The sequence below is a fragment of the Podarcis raffonei genome, chromosome 16 (assembly GCF_027172205.1).
Source record: "Podarcis raffonei isolate rPodRaf1 chromosome 16, rPodRaf1.pri, whole genome shotgun sequence".
NCBI lineage: Eukaryota > Metazoa > Chordata > Lepidosauria > Squamata > Lacertidae > Podarcis > Podarcis raffonei.
Window position 1 is genome coordinate 11,566,487 of NC_070617.1, and position 20,026 is coordinate 11,586,512.

Below are 20,026 nucleotides of genomic sequence, written 5' to 3' on the forward strand. Positions count from 1 at the left end.
CCCTCTATCTTTCCCAACATCAGGGTCTTTTCCAGGGAGTCTTCTCTTCTCATGAGGTGGCCAAAATATTGGAGCCTCAGCTTCACGATCTGTCCTTCCAGTGAGCGCTCAGGGCTGATTTCCTTCAGAATGGAGAGGTTTGATCTTCTTGCAGTCCAGCATCTCCTCCAGCACCATAATTCAAAAGCATCAATTCTTCAGTGATCATAAATTATTCTGGTTTTACTACACTGTCTGGAAGCAGCTCTCCTGAGTTTCAGACATGAAATATTTCAGGGGGCTACCTGGATGTGCCAAGGATTGACATGTATGCAATAAATCTACTTGGTTTCACACGGAACATTTCCAGCCCTTAAGAACATGAGGAAAGCCTGCTGGATCAGGCCTATGACCCATCTAGTCCAGCATCCTGTTCTCACAGCGACTGACCATATGCCTGTGGGAAACCCACAAACAGGACCCAAGCACAAGAGTGCTCTCCCTGTGGTTTCCAGCAACTGGTATTCAGAAGTATTACTGTGGGGCAAAGCACAACCATTGTGGCTGGTAGATACTGATAGCCCCCTCTTCTCAATGAATTTGGTGTCCATCAGGAATGAGTCACACAGTTTAACTCTGCGCTGCAGGCAGACGCCTCTGCCTTCTTGCATGCAAGGTCGATTCTTTATCACTGTGTCTGGCTCCTCAAGGCCTTCATCAAGAAACATGCCTCCCGAGTTGTTGTTCTGGGCACCGTCCCAGAGATCAGCAGGGCAAAGGAAGCCGCTCAGGCTTCGGCGGCAAATCCAGACCTCGCCCCGGCCTCTGGCATTCCAAGGCCTCTTCTAAAAGCGTCCCTTGGCAGTTGTTATTCTGGGCACCCACCCAGCAGCTTCGCAGGGGCGAAGGAATCCACACAACCTCCGGCAGCAAGTCCAGGCATGCCGCCGGATCCAGCCCCTCGTTAGCCTGCCCCCTTCCTCTCTGTCTCTCGGCAGCGGGAACCTTGGTCCTGGCACCGACCCACAGCAGGCCTCGGCCCCCCTGAAGCGTGCGATGGGTCATCAATGGCTGGCTTTGGCTCTGATACTGGCTGCCGCAACTGCTCCCAACCGCACGGCAGGCAACGTGCCTGAGTCAGAGGTCCCGGACGCACCCTGCCCTCAGGAAGAGAATCCGACAGCGCCGTCAGGAGAGCCGCACGTGGCACCCAGGTTCAGCACATGCATGCTGCAGTGCGCTGCACAGGCGATGCTTGGGATGGTTGGCGCCAAGAGCTCCGTCTCCTTGAAGCTCAACGAAGGCAGGGAAGGTAAGGGAGGTGGACGGCCACCCAAAGCGAAGCTGCCATGCCTTCCTTGGAATCCCAGCTGCGTAGCCAATCGAGCGGCAGCAGGGAGGGCTCCACAGGCTCCACCCCAGGGTGGCTTCCCTGCTCTGCTTGCAGCTGCTGGGCGTCACAGGAGCTGCAAGGCCTCTGAGTGCTGTGGGGAGGGCGGGGGAAGAGGCAGGGGGGTCACTTTTGCATCCCACCCCCGAAAAAATATATTGCGGGAAAAAGGATGCTGATTTCCATAATCTTTGTGTGCGTTAATTTATATGTTGAAATGCAAAGGTGTAAATAATTATAGGAGACAACCAGGGCTTTTTCCACAGCAGGGATTTGACAGAACTCAGTTGGCACCATTGCCATTCTAAGAGAACGAGGGAGGTGTTTGTGGTGAGTTCCAGCACCTCTTTTTCTAGAAAAATAGCACAATGGCGACAACCACTTTACGCGCGTTCAATATGTGCACGACCGCACAGATGCGCATCGCCAAGAACCTGGAAGTGGCATGCAAAAGGGGGGGGGTAGCTGCTGAAAGAGCACGAAAATGGCATGGAAACAGCGCCTAGCAATCCCACAAGCCTTTGCAAGTGCAATCCCAGGAGCCTTTGCACTGACCGTTGAGGTCTGTGGAGAGTTGGTGTTTGAGCAAGGATGTTTTGAGGGTGTTTTCAGGCTTTCAAGGGTGTTCCCAACACACGCAATTTCACTTAATTGTACGGTGCCTTGGTACGTAACCCCCTGCGTAAATGGGGAGTTGCGTGTACAGTAATTTTAGTACCATGCTGCTTTTTTTCGGCTGTGTACACATGGTTCCTCTTCCCCTGGGAACAGTAGTAGTTTGTTAAGAGTGCTACGAATTGTGTGAACTACAGTTCCCAGGATTCTTTGGGGGGGGGAATGTCAAAAGTTTTAAATGTGTCTTAAATGTACGGTGTGTTCACAGCCATAGAGAGGAAGATGGAGATCAGTCTGTGTACCTCCTCCATCTGCTGTCCAGGTGCAAGTGCTGATGGGGGGCATAGGTAGGCTTTACCCTTCCACTACATGCAATATGGAGCTAATATGGGCTTACCTTACAGGGTTGTTGTAAGGATAGCCAAGGTAGTGCATGGGGACTGTTTTGAAAGCAAGAAGACACTGAATCAGACCATTGGCCTGGCTTTCTCAGTACAGTCTACACAGACTGGCTGCAGTACCTCCAGGGTTTTGAGCAGGGTTCTCTCTCAGCACTATCCGGAAGTGATCCAGATTGAACCTGGGACCTTCTGCATGCAAAGCAGATGCTCTTCCACTTTTGCTGCCTTCTGGTTTTGCAAAAAACAGAGCAACTGTTAAGATGAAGGACCTGGAAGTCCAAACTATATAGCCATTGAACTGTGCAGGGTTTGTGGGTTATTTTAAAAATATATGTTTCCAGGCCTGTCTTAAAGAGACTTTGCTATCTTGCTCCTCTGCCTGGCAGCTACTGCCCTGTTGTTCTCTGGCCCGGGAGGAGAGAAGTGTTGGCAATCTGATTTGAAGCAATTTGCCCATGATTACCAGTTGATGGGAATCACAAGCAACGAAAACATTCTTGCACTCAAGCCCTGCTAGTGGGCTTCCCAAATGTACCTGTGAGATTGGGGCCTAATCCAGCAGGACCCTGAATACCAGCTGCTGGGACTTGCTAGCAGCGAGAGCATTGTTGCACCCAAGTCCTGCTTCCCACTGGGGCATCCAGTTGGCCACTGTGAGACTTGATGAAACTTTGGTCTGATCCAGGGTTGTGGGTTCAAGTCCCACATTGGGCAAAAAAAATCCTGCATTGCAAGGGGTTGGACTAGATGACCCACGTGGTTCTATGCAGTAGGGCTCTGCCTAGATTGTTGCTGTTCATTTATTTGATTTCATATCCACCCCTTCACCTGAAGATACCAGGGAAGGTTACCGCAACTTAGAATTCAATATTCAACACCGTTTAAAACAAAGTACAGTGGTACCTTGGGTTACATACACTTCAGGTTACATACGCTTCAGGTTACAGACTCCGTTAACCCAAAAAATAGTGCTTCAGGTTAAGAACTTTGCTTCAGGATGAGAACAGAAATCGGGCTCTGGTGGTGCGGCGGCAGCAGGAGGCCCCATTAGCTAAAGTGGTGCTTCAGGTTAAGAACAGTTTCAGGTTAAGAACGGACCTCCGGAACCAATTAAGTAGTTAACCCGAGGTAACACTGTACAATCACAGGCACAGGTTGAAAGACCTGGGCAAATGTTGTTCCCAGAAGCACCTCATGGTCACTGACACACTCCTTCAGCTGGTAAAGGATGCTGAGGCCTATTTTTCTGGAGGGATGCTAACAATGGCCCCCCTTCGTTCTCTTTAACAGGTGAGGACTACGAATTTTGCTGGATGCTGCATCTCCGCTGCCAGAAGGGAGAGAGACTCACCAAAGCCTTTGTTCTCCTGAACCTGGAGCAGCCCCCAGGGGGAGGCCAGCCACCTCCCTACAGGCTCCTCCTCACCACTCCTCCCTCCCTGCGCCAGTACTTCCGAGCCCGCCAAGGGAACCGACGTGCACTGTTGAGCAGGGAAGCCTGCGGTGTCCGCTTCGACGTGACGGAGCCCTTCCTCAGCGCCGAGGGAGGCCAGGAGGCCAAGATGTGCGTCAAGGCTGTCTGTCCAGAAGACGATGCCTGTGGGGCCTTGCGTTGCCCGCCATTCTTGGCCACTTTGTGGCGCAGCGTGCCCAGGCCGGATGGCTAGGCAACAGGAAGGTGGATGGGCTCGCTCCACGGCGGAGTATGACGCCTAGCAACTGTTGGGACTTGAGGGTGTGAGGGAAAGGGCACACAGACTGATATACGCACAAACACACACTCCAGTTCTGCCATTAGCACGTTGGAGGTAGTTTCCTGACAAACTTTACTTCAGTGTTCATTTCTGCTTGGCAGTGTCAAAGTTACGTCAAACAACGGAAGTAGATCTTAATATATATCTATATTCGTGTATGCTAAAGGGAACGTCGAAGGAACCAAAGTATCAACCAAGAGTCTCCAGCATGGTACATATGGGTGCAATGATGCATTTTCATATCTTCCTCCGAGGCTCACAAAGCCTCTGAGCCCACGCTCAGTCTCTTTGCCCCCCTTGTCAAGAGGGTGGTTATCTTTTTCTCCTTTGAAATGTACAAAGAGCTGAAGGAGGAAGTTGGAAGAATGATGCTCTTTCCTGCTTCCTCTTTCAGCTCTACATGCTTTCCCAAACTCAGATGAATACTACTGGCTCCAGCTTTCCCCCAGATCCCTCAGCAAAGCAAAGACTGTCTCTGTGCACGATCTGTCTTGGGTGGGATAGAGAGAAGTGACCAGAGTGGGTGGTGTCCACATGGGTCTAAAATGACTGGTGACCATTGGTATAAGCTAACAAGTAGGGATATACATCTATAGTATGCAAAGTGTCATTACTCCCAGGTTGCAACTGCTGCAACTTAAGGGGCTCAGCTGGGTGCCAGAGCGGGGTAAATGGCTCTAGCAGAGCTCCAGGTCCACGTGGTATGCTTAAACTTGCTGACACAACTACCTTAAATATGCTTCACCCACACTGCCATCCAGCAGGTGATGTGCTGTGGGTACCAGAAGCAGGTGGGAATGGAGGCTGCTGAACTAGCAGCAGCTGTAGTCTGGAGGAAAGGCCATAGCTCATTGCTGGAACATCTGCTTTGCATGCAGAAGGTCCCAGATTCAATTCCTGGTATGTCCAGGTAGGGCTGGGAATACCCTCCACCTAAACCCCTGGAGAGCCACTGTCAGTCAGTGTATGCAATACTGAGCTAGATGGACCAATGACCTAACTCAGTATAAGGCTTCTTCCTACAGTAAGACAATGTGAAGCAGGTTTCTCTCTCCCGTGGCACCGCCTGGATGTCTGTACCGCACACTAAATGCTTATAGATGTAAAGTTAAGATGTATCTTTTTCTTCAAGCTATGGAGATGACTGATGTTTTCTGCTGTTGGAATTTCTGTTTTATAATGTTCTTGGTTTTGTGATTTTTATATATTGATGTATTTTAATGGACTGTAGTTTACTGTCCTTGGAATTTTTGAATCGAAAGGTGCGTTACAAAGCTAATAAAACATCGTCATCATAAAAAATGATACAGCTCTCTCCCCTTTGATGGTAGATGCCCGAGTAAGAATGTGATGAGCTTGAATCCTGCGAAGGCAAACACACCTTAGATGAGTGGTTGCCATGCCGGAGAAACTGGTCAATTGCCTTCCCTGGATGGGGTTGCACTCCCCCTGAAAGGGTGGATATGCAATCTGAGTGTGCCTCTGGATCTAGCATTGTCACTAGAGGCCCAGATAACCTCATGGCCAGAAGCACCTTTTGCCAGTTGCTACTGGTGCGACAATTACAGCCATTCCTGGACTAGGAGAGCATGACCAGTGTAATTCAGGCACTGGCAACTTCAATGTTAGGTTACTGTAATGCACTGTATGCGAGGCTTCCTCTGCGGTACATTCGGAAGCTGCAGTTAGTGCAGCATGCTGCAGCAAGGTTGCAGACAGGAGTGGGACCCTGCCTGCATATAATATCTCTGCTCAGAGATTTGCACAGATTCCCCATCTGCTAAGGACCAAGTTCAAGGAATTACTATCAATATATAATACTACTAGCAGCTTGGGACCAGTTTAGTAGCAGGATCACCTTACTTCATATATGCCCGCTCAACTGTTTGATCTGCGGAACTGGCACTGTAAAGGTGCCACATATATGTTTTCCACACTTGGAAGAAATTGATCTTTTAGCAGCTATGCTTTGGAACTCCCTGCCTATTGACACCAGGCTGCGTTCTTTTGGTACCCAAGGTCACCTCAGTGAGGGCTGAGTGCAGATTCAAACTCCAGTCTCCAAGGTCCTAGTCCGACACGCTAGTCTAGTCCCTTCTCGGTAGTGGCACTCATCCTGTGCAACGCCCTCCCATCAGATGTCAAAGAAATTAACAACTCTCTGTTGTTTAGAAGACATCTGAAGACAGCCCTGTTTAGGGGTTTTTAATTATTGATATTTTAATATATTTTTAATCTTTTGTTGGAAGCCGCTCAGAGTGGCTGGGGAAACCCAGCCAGATCGGCGGGGTATAAATATATTATTATTGTTGTTGTTGTTGTTATTACAGTGGTACCTTGGGTTAAGAACTTAATTCGTTCTGGAGGTCCGTTCTTAACCTGAAACTGTTCTTAACCTGAGTTACCACTTTATCTAATGGGGCCTCTCACTGCTGCCACGCCGCTGGAGCACGATTTCTGTTCTCATCCTGAAGCAAAGTTCTTAACCTGAGGTACTATTTCTGGGTTAGCGGAGTCTGTAACCTGAAGCATCTGTAACCTGAAGCGTCTGTAACCTGAGGTACCACTGTATTATTTTTATTATTATTATTAAGCACCACACTGGTTTCCTGTGCAGTTATTCCTGCAGGGCTCGCCTGACCCTATCCCTATTTCGGAGCTCTATTTGCCCGCAAAATAGTCTCCTTCCCCAGCTGAAGCTCACTCAGTAGGGTCTAGGTAGGAAGAAGGTCCATAAACACCCCCATCCCTTCGCTATCAGGAAAACAAAGGGACCACCAGGAAAGGGGAACGGCGTACCAGTGGGATTGCTAAGAGTGCAACACCGACGAAGCTGCGCTGGCGAATCAGCGTGGGGCCTTAGTAACATTTTCTTCCGGTGTTACACTCTAAAACGTCCGGCTCAACAGGGATTTCGGGACAGGACTAGCTTCGGGAAGTCCAGAGGCGGAGCGACAGTAGAAATGGCGTCTCCGGCGCGGGGTAACCACGTGTGGGTGGGGTCCGAGACGGGCATCCTGAAAGGTAATGGAGGGTACGGGGCTCGACCGCTACTTGGGGTGGGATGTCTATTATTCAGCGACTCTGGGGAAACGGAGAGCTTTGTGTGGCTTTCGGGGAAATAAATGAGGAGGAAGTGTGGGTAGATGCTGTTCCTAGTGGCAGGAGGGGGGTGAGGTTGCCCGCACCCTTACAACAAATTATGGTGCTTTGGGCTTTTGAGCATGTACAGAGTGCCTCTCCCCTTTCTGAGACATGTTTTGAAGGAAGTACATTATAGGTAGTACATGTGAAGGAAGGGAAGGTGATGGGGAAAAGAGGATGGTTTCTTGGGTGGGGAGCATATATGTGTAGACAATGAATGCTTGTTTGGAGGGCGGAAAAAGTGGGAAAGGCAAATGAACAGAAGAGGCTAGGCTATTCAGTAGGCATTAGCAATAGTGGCTCAGTGGAACCTCCAGCTCTAGAGGGACTATACCTCGGAATTTGCTGAGGACAAGCGACAGGGGAGGGCAATTGTCTTCATGCCCTGCTTGTGAACTTCGTGGAGGCATCAAGGTTCGCCAGTGTTGAAACTGTGATCCTGGAATAGGTGCACTGTTGGTTAGGTCCAGCCCAGTTCATGGTATGCTCTTAATGGGTAGGGGGAGATAGGGGCACTGTGAATAAGGTCTCTAGACACAAAGGCCAGAGGAGATATAGAGTGAGTCTTATGTGGGAGGGGAATGCAGCAAAAGGCTTTTACATAAATACCCATCACTGACCAGTCTAGTAGCTGGATGCTGTTGCTGTGCCTTTGAAAGGGGCATGATCAGCTAAGTCTTGTAAAGTGGGGATTCCTTTAAATAATTATTGGCTGGGACTGGTAGGAGTTGTAGTTAAGCAACATTTGGAGGGCCATAGGTTAGTCACCTCTGCTGTAGATCAAGTCCATGTTAAAGGTCACAGTGCCAGGAATGGTTGAGAAGTTGCCAAACCTGCGTCATAAGACTTAGCAGGAGGGAGCTAGATTAGAACACTGCAAGGAGCAGACAGAGGTCCACTAGCCCCTCAGCTTCCCCTTTCCTGGTGGTTAGTGACACAGGGAGAGTATGCCATCGACCTGTTTCTCTTTTCACCCTTCCCAATAATATCCCTTTCTTTCTCTTTTCTCCTCTTTCTAGGGATCAACCTGCAGAAGAAACAGGCCACAAACTATAAGTCAGGAGATGCGGTGCTCAGTCGACACGAAGCTGTTACTGCCATGTGTTGGGGCGATCCCTACGAGTCTGAGGTAACGGGGTTGCCAACTCCTAATGCAGCTGGCAGAGTTTAGGGGACTGGATGCTGGGAAAGAAAAACAGGATACCTCATTGTATGGGAAGCTGCCTTATAGTGGGTTGGACTGTTGGTCCCTCTAGTTCAGTATTGTCAAAAAAAAACCCACAACCTTCCCACAAACCCATTTAAAAGGGTGTAGAATATTAATCAGCCAAAGGCCAGCTAAAGGGAAATATTTTCACTTGAAGCCTAAAGATGTATAATGAAAGACAAGCCTCCCTCACAGCTCCTTGTGCATAAGATCTATGCATCTAAGCCATGGGGGAACACTAACAGAAACTCTCCTGAAAACCTCAGAGTTTGAGCAGGGATCATGCAGTGCCTGAAGTATCCTGGACTCAAGTTGTTGAGGATCAGTACAAGAACGTTGAACCTGACCAAGAGTCATGTGGGCAGCCAGTGCAAGCATTTGGGCACTGGAGTTATGTGCTAGTGATAGTCTGTCACCACCAGCAGTCTAGCTGCAGTGTTTTGCACCACCCAGAGCCTCCGGAACAGGCCCAAGGGTAGCCTTTACAGAGTCTTCCTTGTATTGTCTTTTGTGACTGGCAGCGTCTCTCCAAAAGCTTTTCCTATCCCCTGCACTGGAGGGCATTGTAACTGGCGATGGCAGAGGTTTGAACCTGGAACTTATTTTTGCATACATTCTCTCACTGAGGTGCAGTCGCCTCTCTGAAAGAATGCAGCCAGGGAGGTGCACGTTTGTTTCATAATAGTTTCTGTTTTCTTTCCTTTTGTTTCTTCCCAGATCTTTGTGGGATGCCTTGATGGATCAGTCAGATTGTTCAGTACTGAGAAGGGCAAGTTTACTGAGTCACGAGACTGTCTAGGAGGCGAGGGACCCTTTTGTGGCTTGGCTGTGCTTGACAAGTAAGTCTGAATCCCTTCAAATCCTTAGCCTTCATCTACCTCAGGGAAAGGACAGGCTTCATGTCACTTGATATGACGCCCATGGATTCAGCAGGGATGATCCTTGGGTGTTTGTACTTTAGAATGCACTCTCTTGGGCTGCCACACACATACGCACACCGAACGTCTGAGGTAGAACTACCAAAAGTACCCTCTGTGCCAGTCTCAGCACCTGAGAAGATCTGTAGTGAAGGAAGCAATCTTTCAGGTATTTTGGGGCCTAAACCTCAGGGGTCCTAATTGGCTTGTAAGACCAATTTTCCCCTAGCCATGGCCACCTGCCCCAGGTGTGAGGCAGATAAAGATGTAGCTATAAAGGAACAATCAGGAACCTTAATCTGTGCCAGCATGATTCAAATTCAGAACCTTTTAAGTTTGGCACCCTGCAGGCCCCAGAGATTGCTTCCACTTGGAGGTCCTGAGTGATGCCCATCGGCTGATCAGTTGTGACTTCAAGCCCCCTTCCTGACTGAACATTGGCTGTTCAGCACACAAATGTGTGTTCTTTTCACTGAGTTGTAGGAGATAAGGCTTTGTGGGGTTTTTCCTTCCTTGGAAAGGATTGCTACCAGCTCGTCTTATGCATTCTCCACATTTATGGCAAATTAATTTCTCTCCACCTCCCTCCCCTCTTATCTCTCTTCCCTTTTAATTCTTCAACCAATTCCTACAGTTCCCTTATCACCTGTGTACAGTCTGGTTTGCTGAAGGTCTGGCGGGATGCTTCGTCGGAAAATGTGAGTCCTATCTTGGTGTCTGAGGGAGGTGGGGAGGGGGAGAGATGGGTTCCAGGCCACACAATAGCCTTTTAAGGAGCCACAAAGCTTTTTATTGTGTGTTTTAATTTTTCTAAATATCTTTGCAGTCTTAAATGCTAGAAACTTGTTGGGTTTTGTTTGCTGAAAGAGCTGATATGATCAGGAAGTTAAATTCTGCAGATTGTATCCCATACTTGTTCTACTCAGGGCAGACCCATTGAAGCTAATGAGCTTAAAAGGTAAAGGGACCCCTGACCATTAGGTCCAGTCGTGACCGACTCTGCGGTTGCGGCGCTCATCTCGCTTTATTGGCCGAGGGAGCTGGCGTACAGATTCCGGGTAATGTGGCCAGCATAACTAAGCCGCTTCTGGCGAACCAGAGCAGTGCACAGAAACGCCATTTACCTTCCCGCTGGAAGGTACTTGCACTTTGACGTGCTTTTGAACTGCTAGGTGGGCAGGAGCAGGGACTGAGCAACGGGAGCTCACCCCATCGCAGGGATTCGAACCGTCGACCTTCTGATCGGCAAGTCCTAGGCTCTGTGTTTTAACCCATTTGAGTGTGCCTCCACTGAATAGAACTTAATTGGTTTCAACCTATGACTATACTCCTGTGGAACTGCACCTTTTGCACAAAGCTACTGTAAAATGACAACATTTTTTAAAAAACAAAACAAAAACCCTACAACATAATTGTTGCTTTATCCATCTTTGCAGCAAAAGTGGATTTCTTGCCACCCTCTTCAATGTTGCATATTTTGGGGAGGAACTAAGAATGAAAGCAGCTTCCCCAAGGCCAGTCATAGTTACTTAGCTGAGGTTTATGAACCTGCATCTGGCAGGTCCTCATGTTAGGTAGCCTGTCTACATACAGAACCATAGAATCATTGAGTTGGAAGGGACCCAAGGGCCATCTAGTCCAACCCCCTGCAATGCAGGAATCTCAACTAAAGCATCCATGACAGATGGCCATCCAACCTCTGCTTAGAAACCACTAGGGAAGGAGAGTCCACATGTATTTGTCTTGGCTTTGTACACCTCCACCACCAGCTCTATCTCTTGCATTGCAGCTGGAGGTCCAGGTGGGCCCCGGCGTGTGCCGCATGCGCCAGAACCCGGAACAGCCTCACCGCGTGGCCACAGGCGGGAAGGAGAACTGCCTCAAGGTGTGGGACCTCCACCAACCGCAGGAGCCCATCTTCCGAGCCAAAAATGTGAGTTTGCTATACTGTGTAAACAGCCTGGGCTCCTTTCTCCTGTATTAGTGCACGGATAAGGGCGTGAGAAGAGCCCTGCTGGATCAGGCCAAAGACGCATCTGGTCCATCATCCTGTGCCTGTAGTGGCCAACCAAAAGCTGGACTTGAGCACAACAGTAGCTCTCCCCATTTGCAGTTCTCAGCAGCTGCCATTCAGAGGCACATTTTGCTGTGGTAGGAGAACAACATGGCTAGAATCCATAGATAGCCTTTCCTCCGTAAATTTGTCCAATCCTCTTTAAAAGCCATCCACATTGGTGGTCGCTACCACATCTGATGTAAGCAGATTCCATAGCGCAGTTCAGGAAAGATCTTTTTCCTTTTCAGATTCTTCAGGATGTGTAATGTATTGGAGAATGGCACACTCTTGCCTTCGCTCACACCATGCCTTGCCCTCTTGTCAACAGGTGCGGAATGACTGGCTTGACCTGAGGGTGCCTATCTGGGACCGGGACATGCAGTTCCTGCCTGGATCAGAGAAAATTGTTACCTGCACTGGACACCACCAGGTAGAAGCTGGGGAAGACAAATATCTCCACTACCATATTTCGGAAAGTTGGGCATTTGTTCTCTATGCATTTGGACATCTCTTGAGATATCCTAACCAAATTTTGCACAGTGCTTCCATGTCTCCCTCAGAACATTGTCCAGAAGGGCTGGAAAAGGTTCCCCATCATTGCATAATAGTATTTGGGAGTGTTATAGGGTGGTTGCTGCTGTTGTTGGGTCTTTCATCTGAGGCTGAAGACTTCTGCTCTTCATCCTATTGGTCTTCTTCTGCCTCCAGGTCCGGCTCTATGACCCCAGCACCCCACAGCGGCGCCCTGTGTTGGAAGCCACCTTTGGGGAGCACCCGCTCACTGCCCTCTCCCTGACCCCTGACACAAAGTGAGTTTCTCTTCTCCCCAGTGCTTGGAATGAATGAGTTTGGTTTAACCAACTTCAATGAATAAGTTCAAAGATCTCCACCTTACACCTGAAGGCAGTTCCCATAATTGCCAGGTGAATTAAATGTGAATGAAGTTTGTTTCAGGGTGGAACTTGGAACGATTTCCAGATCATCTTCAAGTTCATTCTATTACATGTGCTTTTCTACTTCATAGATTCCTTGGGCATTTTAAGTTTAAAGATCATAATTGTTGGGGTAAATAAGCTAAATCATTCACATTCCACCATGATGTTGTTTTTTTGTTAGTCTTCTTAAGTATATTTAATACTTTAGCATAGCAGCTTGTAACATTCTAAATGCTGGAAAAAATTGCTGAGGATTATTTGTGTGAATCTGGACTGAATGAGAGCAGAATTATTTCATATTTTAAACGGACAAATGTGAACTGGAACTAGTTCCTTTTTAAAAAATGAACTTTTCAAGCTCTGGACACAATCCCCAGCCTGCAGTGTCCTTGGCTGCTCACAGCTAAGGGCCTACATGGATGCTGTCCCTTTGCAAAACTGGAAATACATAATTCCTCCTTTTTTCACTTACAGTGCTGTTGTTGTGGGCAGCTCGCGTGGGGATGTGGCAGTAATTGATTTACGGCAAGGTAAGTAAGAGCCAGAATGATGGAGTGGGGAGGGGGTTTTGGATCTGAGGAGAATCTGGAAAGAGAGTTGCAGAGGAGCAAGGTGGGCTAAAAACGGAGGGCAGAAGGAGATATTGATGTACAGCTGGAGAGGCAACTCTTTGATGACGGGAAGGTTCTTTAAAGCAAGTTGCAGACAGCAGCATTTGGCCGGGCAAAGTTCTCCTGCGATGTTTTTTAGTCAGAGGTTGTTGCCTGCCTTTGTGGTCACATTTTCAAGCTGGAGCTGCAGACACTCTCACTCTGAAACTACACACACCCTTGTTCTGTGAGGCCTATTCTGTTGGCTACAAAATGGTTCTGTACCCCAAGGCAGACCAAGTGGGGAAACATGAACAGTAGAAGACCCACCTCCCTTGGGATCCTGTACTTGGAATCTTGTAGTCTATGAACCACAGCCATGTGCAGCAGACTGAAAATTTCCTGTTTAATTCCACACAAGCGCAAAGAAAAACCTCACGGCTTTTTCTTCAAGTCTGCCCTTGCAACAATATCTTACTATATAATAAATTTGTAAGGCTGTCGCCAAGCTACACTTCACTACATTCCAAATTCCACACTTGAGTAGTGTAGCCACAGCATACCTGCCGCCCTCGTAACTCAGCCATTGTTGTCGTCCTGTGACAGGGCGGTTGCTGAAGTGCCTCAAAGGCTTCGCTGGGAGTGTCCGTGCCATCCAGTGCCATCCTGTGCTTCCGCTGGTGGCCTCGTGCGGGCTGGACCGCTTCCTTCGTGTGCACAACCTCCAGCACAAACGTTTGGAGCATAAGGTGAGGAGGAGCCCAACACAACAATGTTGCTGGTGTTTGCATATAGATTGTGGGGGAACCTCCCATCAGCGCCAGCCAGAATGGCCAACGTTCAGTATTAGTGGGTGGTATGATTTTGAATTCTCGACTCTCACCGTCTCTGGCTATTGGCCATGCCAGTTGGGGCTGATGAAGCTTGAGTTCAACAGTGACTGGAAGACATCAAGATGGGGCAAGATGGTGGCCTCCTCTCTGCTGCTTAACTGAACTATGTCTCTGTTTGGTTACAGGTGTATCTGAAATCTCGATTGAACTGCCTGCTGCTAACCAGCAGAGAAAAATGGGAGGTGAGTCGAAGGGACCAAGGAGGAGGTATTATAATAATTCCTGGTTGCCATGAGGCTCTGAGCATGGAGCGGGAGAAGGGGTGGTGGTGTTCTGTCTGACAAGTTGAATGCTTGCACAGATGGAAGATTGTGTAATAGCACATTTAATTTCACCCTCATAAGTAAAATAGGCAATCAAATGTGATGGGTTGTATCATCTGTTAGTTTTAACTGAGAGTAAAGGTAAAGGACCCCTGACCATTAAGTCCAGTCGTGACCGACTCTGGGGTTGCGGCGCTCATCTCGCTTTATTGGCCGTGGGAGCCGGCGTACAGCTTCCGGGTCATGTGGCCAGCATGACTAAGCCGCTTCTGGCGAAGCAGAGCAGCGCACGGAAACGCCGTTTACCTTCCCGCCAGAGCGGTACCTATTTATCTACTTGCACTTTGACGTGCTTTCGAACTGTTAGGTTGGCAGGAGCAGGGACCGAGCAACGGGAGCTCACCCCATCGCGGGGATTCGAACCGCCGACCTTCTGGTCGGCAAGTCCTAGGCTCTGTGGTTTAACCCACAGCGCCACCCGCGTCCACCTATTAAATTAACCAACATTAGGGCCCATTAGTGTCAGTGGACCTACTCTGAGAACATAGTTAGGTGCCACACACTCATTGTAACAGGAGACGAGTCAGGAAATCACGGGAATGCCTGTGTAAACAGGTGCCTCTTTAAAAGCTGGCAGCATGCCAGTACAGATGGGCACTCTCATATTTCAGCAGGGAGCGCATTGCATGCCACTGATGCCACTAGGGAAGCCTGGATTAAGGTGCAGATACATCCTTGATCTTCTTTCTCCAGGATGAAGGCGCCGACCCTTCAGCTGACCTCCAGAGTGACGTGAAAGAGGAGGAGGAGGAGGTGGACGAGATCTGGAACTCAATGGAAGTGGTTGCCGCCAAGCGGAAAGCAGAACGACAGCCGTGCTCTGACGTGGGGAGGGAAGCACCCCGAAGGGACAAGGGCCTCAAAAAGCCGAAGAAGATTAAAAAAGCTGAATCTTGATATCTGGGTGGGGAGGGGGTTGGAATGACATTTGCCTTTTTAATAATGAAGGAGGCAGGCATCACCAAAGTGCCTGAATCTCAGCCTTGGACATGGGTTTGCCACAAGCAAAGGCCTTGGCTGGTCATGGGAGAAAAAGAGACGGAAAGATTGTGAGCTGCTTTCTGCTGCCTCGTAGGACAGGTTTGCCAGGGGGGGGGGGGGGCTTTTAACCTCATAGCAGCCCCAGGTTATTTTTTGGATCTGGGGAGCTGGTGTGGCAGGAATGTGAAGTTTTATAGCAGAGGCTTCATTTCAAGAACGTTCTGGAGACAACACTTTCCCCCCCCCCTGCATGGTTGAAATTCTCCATTTTCCTTCTCTCATTTTGGCTGCTGTGCAGTTAAGACCGCTTGAAGCTATTAAAAAGTACCTTCTTGCACAATATGTTCTGAATGTGGGCTATTTTCCCCCTGTGCAGGGTCTCGGGTAGGAGAAAGTGTCACCATTCCCTGTCCTGCTTAGGATTTCCATTTCCATTTTTAAGGAGTGCGTAGGAGTGATGTGTGGAAGCAACTTCTAACTCCCAAGTTTGGGACCACTCAAGATATTATTATATTCATATCCCAACTTTTCCAGGCTTCAAAGTGGCTTACGCAAATTGAAACAACACAGATAAAAGTTGAAAAGTAATTAAACTATAATAGAATTAATACAAAAACAACTTATTAAAACACAGTAAAAATAGCACAGCACTAATGGAAGCCCTTTCCTTTAAAAAAAAAAGTCAGTTCCCAAAAGTCTACTAGAATAAAACATTGTTTTCACCTGCTGGCAGAAGGATAACAAGGAGGGAGCCAGCCTAGCTTCACTAGGAAGCGAGTCCCCAAATCTGGAAGGCCTCTTCCCACATCCCCACCAAATGTCCCTGTGAGGATGGCAGGGCTGAGAGAAGGGCTTCCCCCAAAGATCTCAGAGCCTGGGCAGGTTTGTGTGACAGAATACAGTCCTTCAGAGAGCCTGGGCATAAGCTGTATAACTCTCTATAGGTCATAACCAACACTTCAAATTGAGCCCAGAAACAGCCAGTGGAGAAGTCGAAAAAAGGGAGTAAAAGGCTCCCTACAACCAGCCCCAGTCAAGGATTTGCCTGCAGTTCTTCGTTTGTTGGAGTTTTCAAGCACTTCAAATAAAGCCCTACATAGAGCATGTTACAGTAATCCAAATGGGATGTAACTAAGCTAGATGAGAATTCTCCAGGAATGGGCACAGCTGGCACATGAAATTTAACTGTGCAAATGCAGTTTTGGCTACCACATAAATCTGGGCATCCACGCTCAGGGCCGAATCCAGTAAAATACCCAGACTGGGAACCTGCGTTTTCAGGGGGAGTGTTGCCCCATCCATGAGCGGATTTATCAAAATGCATACTGCTATGTCCTAGAAAAGATCAAAACAGTTTGCAACAAGAATGTCCAGAGTTGTTAAGAGACCGCTATTCCCCCTCACAGAGAGCGACAGTCTCCAGAGTGGATTAACCATGAGTGTCTTTTCCTAGGGAACTTTGGATACTGTACCTCTGTGAGGGGAATGAGGGGGAAACTCCAGTTCCCAGGATTCTTTGGGGGAAGACACAAGTGGTACAATACTGCTTTAAATGTACAGTGTGAATGCGGCCCAAGATGGAGGGGATGAGTGGAAAACCCGCAGTCCCCGTGAGGAAAAGCTAAAAGCATTTGTGGTTATTTAGCTTAGAAAAAGAGATGGGTATGATAGGTCTTTAAAATAATAGTAGGGTTAGAAAAATAATTCTAGAAACTCAGGGTCATCCATGAAACTCCTTCATACAAAATGGTAATTTATGGAATTTTGCTGTGGCCATGGGGCTCATGACTACTGCCATGGATTGGGCAAATCCATGCAGGTCAGCTCTAGTAATCCCACTAACAAAAGTGGAGACTCCACTTCCAGCAGTAGTCAACCACTGAAATGCAGGAAAGGGGTATTAGCAGAGGAAGGTTATATCCAGGGGTCAGCAAAGTTTTTCAGCGGGGGGCCGGTCCACTGTCCCTCAGACCTTGTGGGGGGCCGGAATATATTTTTTGGGGGGGGGGATGAACAAATCCCTATGCCCCACAAGAAGAGTTTGGATTTGATATCCCGCTTTATCACTACCCTAAGGAGTCTCAAAGCGGCTAACATTCTCCTTCCCCTTCCTTCCCCACAACAAACACTCTGTGAGGTGAGTGGGGCTGAGAGACTTCAGAGAAGTGTGACTGGCCCAAGGTCACCCAGCAGCTGCATGTGGAGGAGCGGGGAAGCGAACCCAGTTCACCAGAATACGAGTCCACCGCTCTTAACCACTACACCACACTGGCTCTCAAATAACCCAGAGATGCATTTTAAATAAAAGCACACATTCTACTCATGTAAAAACACCAGGCAGGCCCCACAAATAACCCAGAGATGCATTTTAAATAAAAGGACATATTCTAATCATGTAAAAACACGCTGATTCTCGGACCGTCCGCGGGCTGGATTTAGAAGGCAATTAGGCTGGATTTAGAAGGCAATTAGGCTGGATCCAGTCCCCGGGCCTTAGTTTGCCTACCCATGGTTATATCCTTCATGAGCTTCCCAGAAGCCTCTGGGTTGTCCACTGTCAGAAATAACTGAATACAACCCCTTAGCTCCACTGTGAAGAGACCAGTTGAAGTCAACAGACTTGTTAGTATTGGCCAGTGATTTTACTGGGTCTGAGCAGTAAGAGTGAGCTGGATAATCACTAATTCATAGAATCATAGAATCATAGAGTTGGAAGAGACCACAAGGGCCATCGAGTCCAACCCCCTGCCAAGCAGGAAACACCATCAGAGCACTCCTGACATGGTTGTCAAGCCTCTGCTTAAAGACCTCCAAAGAAGGAGACTCCACCACACTCCTTGGCAGCAAATTCCACTGTCCAACAGCTCTTACTGTCAGGAAGTTCTTCCTAATGTTTAGTTGGAATCTTCTTTCTTGTAGTTTGGATCCATTGCTCCGTGTCCGCTTCTCTGGAGCAGCAGAAAACAACCTTTCTCCCTCCTCTATGTGACATCCTTTTATATATTTGAACATGGCTATCATATCACCCCTTAGCCTCCTCTTCTCCAGGCTAAACATGCCCAGCTCCCTTAGCCGTTCCTCATTAGGCATCGTTTCCAGGCCTTTGACCATTTTGGTTGCCCTTTCCTGAGGGGAAGCCACTGTGAAGATCTGCCTTCAGCCAGGGACCAGATGCCTAATTTCTTTTTTACTGCCAGTTGGGGTGAGTTTGTCCGCCATTGGCTGTGGCTCCACCAGAAGATAGGTTTCCCTGCCTTCCACCCCACCAAGTAGCCACATTGGTCTGTTGTAGTTAGAGTGCTGTGGCACCTTAAAGGCTAACAAAGTCATGACATCATCTTTCAAGGGCTAGAGCCTGCTTCATCAAACAGACCTTTAATATGATCCAGCAAGAGCTGCTCATATTATTCCACATCTTTTTTTTATGTGCTATTACTACAAAGAACAGGGATGCGGGTGGTGCTGTGGGTTATTGTATGTGGTGCAATGTGTGATTCAAGAGTGCTGGACTAGGACTTGGGAGACTGGAGTTCACATCCCAACTTGGTCACCATGCTGCTGTCTCTCAGCCTAATCTGGGCATGGGGAACATTTAGTCATCCCGGTGTTGCTGAACTACACCATTGGCTATGCTTGCTAGGGCTGATGGGAGTTGTAGTTCATCAACAACTAGAAGGGCAAAGCAAACAAACAAACAAATTTCTTTCCAGTAGCACCTTAAAGACCAACTAAGTTAGTTCTTGGTATGAGCTTTCGTGTGCATGCACACTTCTTCAGATACACTTGAAACAGAAGTTGCCAGATCCCTCTATATAGTGAGAAGGTGGGGAGGGGTATTACTCAGAAGGGTGGAACACCATTTCAGGAACACCATTTCAGATAAAACCACAGCAGACTTTGCCACCAAACTCTGCCAATTTGTCCTTACCCACAACAACTTCAAATTCGGTGATGACCTGTTCCTTCAGATCAGCGGCACAGCAATGGGCACCCGCATGGCCCCACAGTATGCCAACATCTTCATGGCAGATTTAGAACAACGTTTCCTAAACTCCTACCCACTCAAACCTCTCTTGTACCTGCGATACATTGACGATATTTTTATCATCTGGACACATGGTCAACAGACCCTAGACACCTTCCACCAGAAATTCAATGATTTTCACCCCACAATCAACCTAACAATGAATCAATCTATGCAAGAAATACATTTTTTGGACACTACTATAAAAATACAGGATGGACGCATAGACACCACCTTATACCGTAAACCAACTGACCGACAAACATATCTACATGCCTCTAGCTACCATCCCAAACATACCAAACAGTCCATTGTATATAGCCAGGCACTACGTTACAGCCGTATCTGTTCCAATTCTACAGACAGAGACTCTCACCTAAGAGATCTACAGCAAACCTTTTTAGAACTAAAATACCCAGCAGATGAAGTTAGACAACAGATCAACAGAGCCAGACAGATACCCAGAGAGAACTTGCTGCAAGACAGACCCAAAAAAGAAAATAACAGAACACCTCTAGTCATCACATACAGCTCCCAAGTTAAAACAGTACAACGCATCATCAGAGATCTACAACCTCTCCTGGACAATGATAGTTCTCTTTCTCAAGCTCTGGGAGGAAGACCTTTCATTGCCTACAGACAGCCACCCAATCTTAAACAACTCCTAACCCACAATAATACTACAACCAGACGTAACACGGACACTGGCACCAGAGCCTGCAATAAACACAGATGCCAACTTTGCTGCCACATACACCCGGACAACACCATTACTGGCCCCAACAACATCACACATACCATCTCGGGACTATTTAAT

At 48.1% G+C, this 20,026-nt stretch overlaps 2 protein-coding genes across 2 annotated transcripts; both read left to right on the forward strand.

The window, feature by feature from the left end:
- Positions 1–553: 553 nt before the first annotated feature.
- Positions 554–5,427, forward strand: LOC128404059 (uncharacterized). Its single transcript, XM_053369343.1, has 2 exons — positions 554–1,291; positions 3,676–5,427. Exons 1-2 carry the CDS (start codon positions 1,036–1,038, stop codon positions 4,050–4,052), a joined length of 633 nt encoding a protein of 210 aa, XP_053225318.1. The 5' UTR covers positions 554–1,035; the 3' UTR covers positions 4,053–5,427.
- A 1,589-nt stretch (positions 5,428–7,016) lies between these two features.
- WDR74 (WD repeat domain 74) lies at positions 7,017–15,527 on the forward strand. The gene is made up of 11 exons (XM_053369016.1): positions 7,017–7,163; positions 8,303–8,412; positions 9,208–9,329; positions 10,042–10,105; positions 11,197–11,340; positions 11,792–11,893; positions 12,172–12,272; positions 12,873–12,928; positions 13,595–13,737; positions 14,007–14,063; positions 14,898–15,527. Exons 1-11 carry the CDS (start codon positions 7,103–7,105, stop codon positions 15,099–15,101), a joined length of 1,164 nt encoding a protein of 387 aa, XP_053224991.1. The 5' UTR covers positions 7,017–7,102; the 3' UTR covers positions 15,102–15,527.
- The last annotated feature ends 4,499 nt before the right edge of the window (positions 15,528–20,026 follow it).

Bases quoted from the DNA above. Each gene is read 5' to 3' on its own strand.
- LOC128404059 (XM_053369343.1), top strand. From the start codon at position 1,036: ATGGGTCATCAATGGCTGGCTTTGGCTCTGATACTGGCTGCCGCAACT. The intron at 1,292-3,675 runs GTAAGGGAGGTG...TCTCTTTAACAG, and splicing joins GCTCAACGAAGGCAGGGAAG to GTGAGGACTACGAATTTTGC.
- WDR74 (XM_053369016.1), top strand. From the start codon at position 7,103: ATGGCGTCTCCGGCGCGGGGTAACCACGTGTGGGTGGGGTCCGAGACG. The intron at 10,106-11,196 runs GTGAGTCCTATC...CTTGCATTGCAG, and splicing joins GGGATGCTTCGTCGGAAAAT to CTGGAGGTCCAGGTGGGCCC. The intron at 12,929-13,594 runs GTAAGTAAGAGC...GTCCTGTGACAG, and splicing joins AGTAATTGATTTACGGCAAG to GGCGGTTGCTGAAGTGCCTC.